General features: G+C 43.7%; 1 protein-coding gene across 1 annotated transcript in view; it reads right to left on the bottom strand.

The window, feature by feature from the left end:
- Positions 1 to 2,412: 2,412 nt before the first annotated feature.
- CES5A (carboxylesterase 5A) overlaps positions 2,413 to 3,006 on the bottom strand; it is a 30,999-nt gene continuing 30,405 nt past the window's right edge. The window contains exons 9-10 of the mRNA XM_007466820.1: positions 2,709 to 2,781; positions 2,413 to 2,644 (exon numbers count right to left, since the gene is read on the bottom strand). Of these exons, the coding sequence (XP_007466882.1) occupies positions 2,413 to 2,644; positions 2,709 to 2,781 (305 nt within the window). The remainder of the gene's footprint in view (positions 2,645 to 2,708; positions 2,782 to 3,006) is intronic.

Here is a 3,006-nt window from a genome sequence, read left to right as displayed (position 1 = left end):
TTTTGCGGTACGTGGGCCTCTCACTGTTGTGGCCTCTCCCGTTGCGGAGCACAGGCTCCGGACGCACAGGCTCAGCAGCCATGGCTCACGGGCTTAGCCGCTCTGCGGCATGTGGGTTCTTCCCGGACTGGGGCACAAACCCTTGTCCCCTGCATCGGCAGGCGGACTCTCAACCATTGCGCCACCAGGGAAGCCCTCCAACTGTCATTTATATTTCAACTTTAATTTGATAAAACATTTGATTGCATGTGGACAGGAACAAGGAGGGAAGAGGGCCCTGTATCTGGATGAAGTGGATATATGCTCCCTCCTGCAAGGTACCAACCAAAATAAGAACCATATTTGATGACACTAGGACTGCAAGCAGTATATAAATAATATGTAATTTCATTTAATATAATAATATTTAAAAATATGAGTTGAGTGATAATTTTTCTAGCTGTTAGTTTTGCCAAATACCAATGTAGAAATTAGCCTTCTGCAGCTGCAGAGGCAACTGAATTTCCAGCTTGCTTGTATGCGGCTCAGTCCCTCTTTTAACAACCATAAAATGGCCCGAACATCACTGACCCACAACTCTCAAAATCACCTAAACTAGAGATAATCCAACAGCTTTGGACCATCTGCTGAGGGAGGCAGGCAGCATGGCAGGAAGAGTCTTGCGCTGGAGAGACAAGAGACTCAAGGCCTGGTGTTGACTTGCTGCTAACTCACAAGTCATCTTGGGTGAGTCCCTTCCCCCTTGCAGATTACTGTAAGATGAGAGGTAAGGGGTCCAAACTTAAACACCTTCAGGGGGCAGGTAATACCAGTGAGTGAAATGGGCCAGGACCAAGACAATGGAGAATAGTGAGGACTGGGGAAAGTTGAGAGTTCATGCCTTTGTAAAGGGATAGCCACTCCTCAGCTCTTGCAGATTGTTTTATCAGGGTTGCTGAGAACAGTTATGAAGTTTGTGCACTGCACAAGGACACTATTTCAGAGGACATGTCATTCACATCATAGATGTAGATATTTTCTGTAGAGGGTTTTGAGGAAAGGATACCTTCTAACTTGCACGAAGGTGTTATATGGGCTTTCAGAAGCCCTAGTTACCATGTGGGAATACAGTTCTAATGTTGCCGGATCTGTTGTTGTTATTTTTGAGAAGCTGGAAATATGGCTTTTAATGTAAAATGTCCCTAATTTAAAATTAGGTGGAAACTAATTCCAAAACATATTTGACATTGTGTGAGCTAACCAAAACTCTTCTGGAGGTCAGATTCAGGCTATAAGTTGAAGATCTCTGACCCAGAAGAACTGTAAGTTACTGACATTTCAGAGACCCTCCTGTTCTATGTACCTCGTATAATTTTGAAGGAATCATAAATAAATAGTAATTACCTGGGTAAATTGTATGGATGTAACAGGAATTATATGGATATAAAAAGTAAAAGTGCATCCTTTGAATGATGGTATGTATAACATTCTCCCTACTTATCATCTGGTTAACTTTAATTCATCCTTTCTTATTACAAGTGTTATTTCTCCAGAGAGAGCTTCCTAAGACTTTCACCTCAATTAGGTTCCCCTCTTACAATTTCTTAAAACACCTTCCTTTACTAAATGAATTCTTCAACTTTGTATCTTAAGATAGTCACTTGTGTGAATGTTTGCTTACCGTCTGCTCACCATTTGATGGAGAGTATGTCTTCGTTAACCGTTGTAACCCCAGTGGGGCTATTGCTGGTACATATCAGGCATCCAATGTAGATATATTGAATGATGGATTAGTCTCCACCTCATCAGTAAAACATCCTTTCTTCTTGGAAATCTCTGACTGAACTTGCTGCCTGGTGTTTGACTTCTGCATTCCAGTACTTGGAGGACGTCTGGTTTCCATTTCTGAGCAGGGTCTCTGGTGTGTCCCTCTCCCTGACATAACTCCTGAGCCAGAGAAGAGAGCCAGTTCAAGGCAGTGATGTTCAGGACATCCATGCTTGGTTCGTGGCTAAAACCCACCTAGATGGGGGTTGGAGGACACATAATTCAGGTAACACACACCAAGACATGTTAGAAAGTCCACTTCACCTTGGATGCTGGGGTAGAGGGGGAGAGTTTTCAGCCCATAATTAAATTCTGCTCCCTGTACATATTTTGCATTCTTATTTTATTTTATATGAGTAACAAGATCATTATGATGCCAACTAATAGGCCAGCCCTCCTGCAGATTTACTGAAGAAATCTGGTAGCTTTCCAAGGCAAACTGCGTTTTTTGACGTTGAAAATAATTCTTTAAGGATCATCCTCAAGTTCCCAAAACATCAGCTAAAGCAGTTGATTCCAAAAAGTAGCTAAACACAGATGAAGCTAATGATTGTGGGAGAAACCGCAGAAGGAGAAGGAAAACCAGTATCACACAAAGATAACCTGTCAAGGAGTAAAAGAGAAAATGAAAGGCAGGAGCAGAGAAAGGAAGGTTAAGTAAGAAAGAGAAGCAAGGAGTGTTCTGGAAGAGGACATCATCAGGAGGAGGGTGTCCATCCAAAGCTCCAGCTCCAGCTCTTTCAGTCTCTGTCCCATGCTCATGTTCAAGTCCAGCTGTAAGTAGTCCTCGGTCTGACCGTAGGCCGGCCACAGGGGCAGGCCTTCCCCATTAGGATTCCTGGAAGTGAGAGATTTTCAGCCTCAAACACCTGGTTACGGAGGAAGCTGGGAGGTTCACTTACCCAGTCCGAGCAAAGTTAGCCCAATATCTCATCGTGTTCCTGCTCAGCCGTTTCTCTTCCTCTGTAGCTCCTTCTGAAGGAGATAAGCACAAAATCCCGCTCTCACAATGATTCGCCAGAAGCCCAAGGGGTCTCACATTGGATGAATCACTTTCACAGCTTTCCTCCCATTTCATCCTTAACAGCCTACCAAGTCACTGCACTCATCACGTATTTGCAGATACTGACTTGCCTGAAGAATCATGATTCCAAATGGTGGAGGCTGAACACACATCTTCCCTGACCATCCAACGCTCTT

The sequence above is a fragment of the Lipotes vexillifer genome, unplaced genomic scaffold (assembly GCF_000442215.2).
Source record: "Lipotes vexillifer unplaced genomic scaffold, Lipotes_vexillifer_v1.1 scaffold130, whole genome shotgun sequence".
NCBI classification, from domain to species: domain Eukaryota; kingdom Metazoa; phylum Chordata; class Mammalia; order Artiodactyla; family Lipotidae; genus Lipotes; species Lipotes vexillifer.
This window is presented reverse-complemented; position numbering and strand designations above follow the sequence as displayed.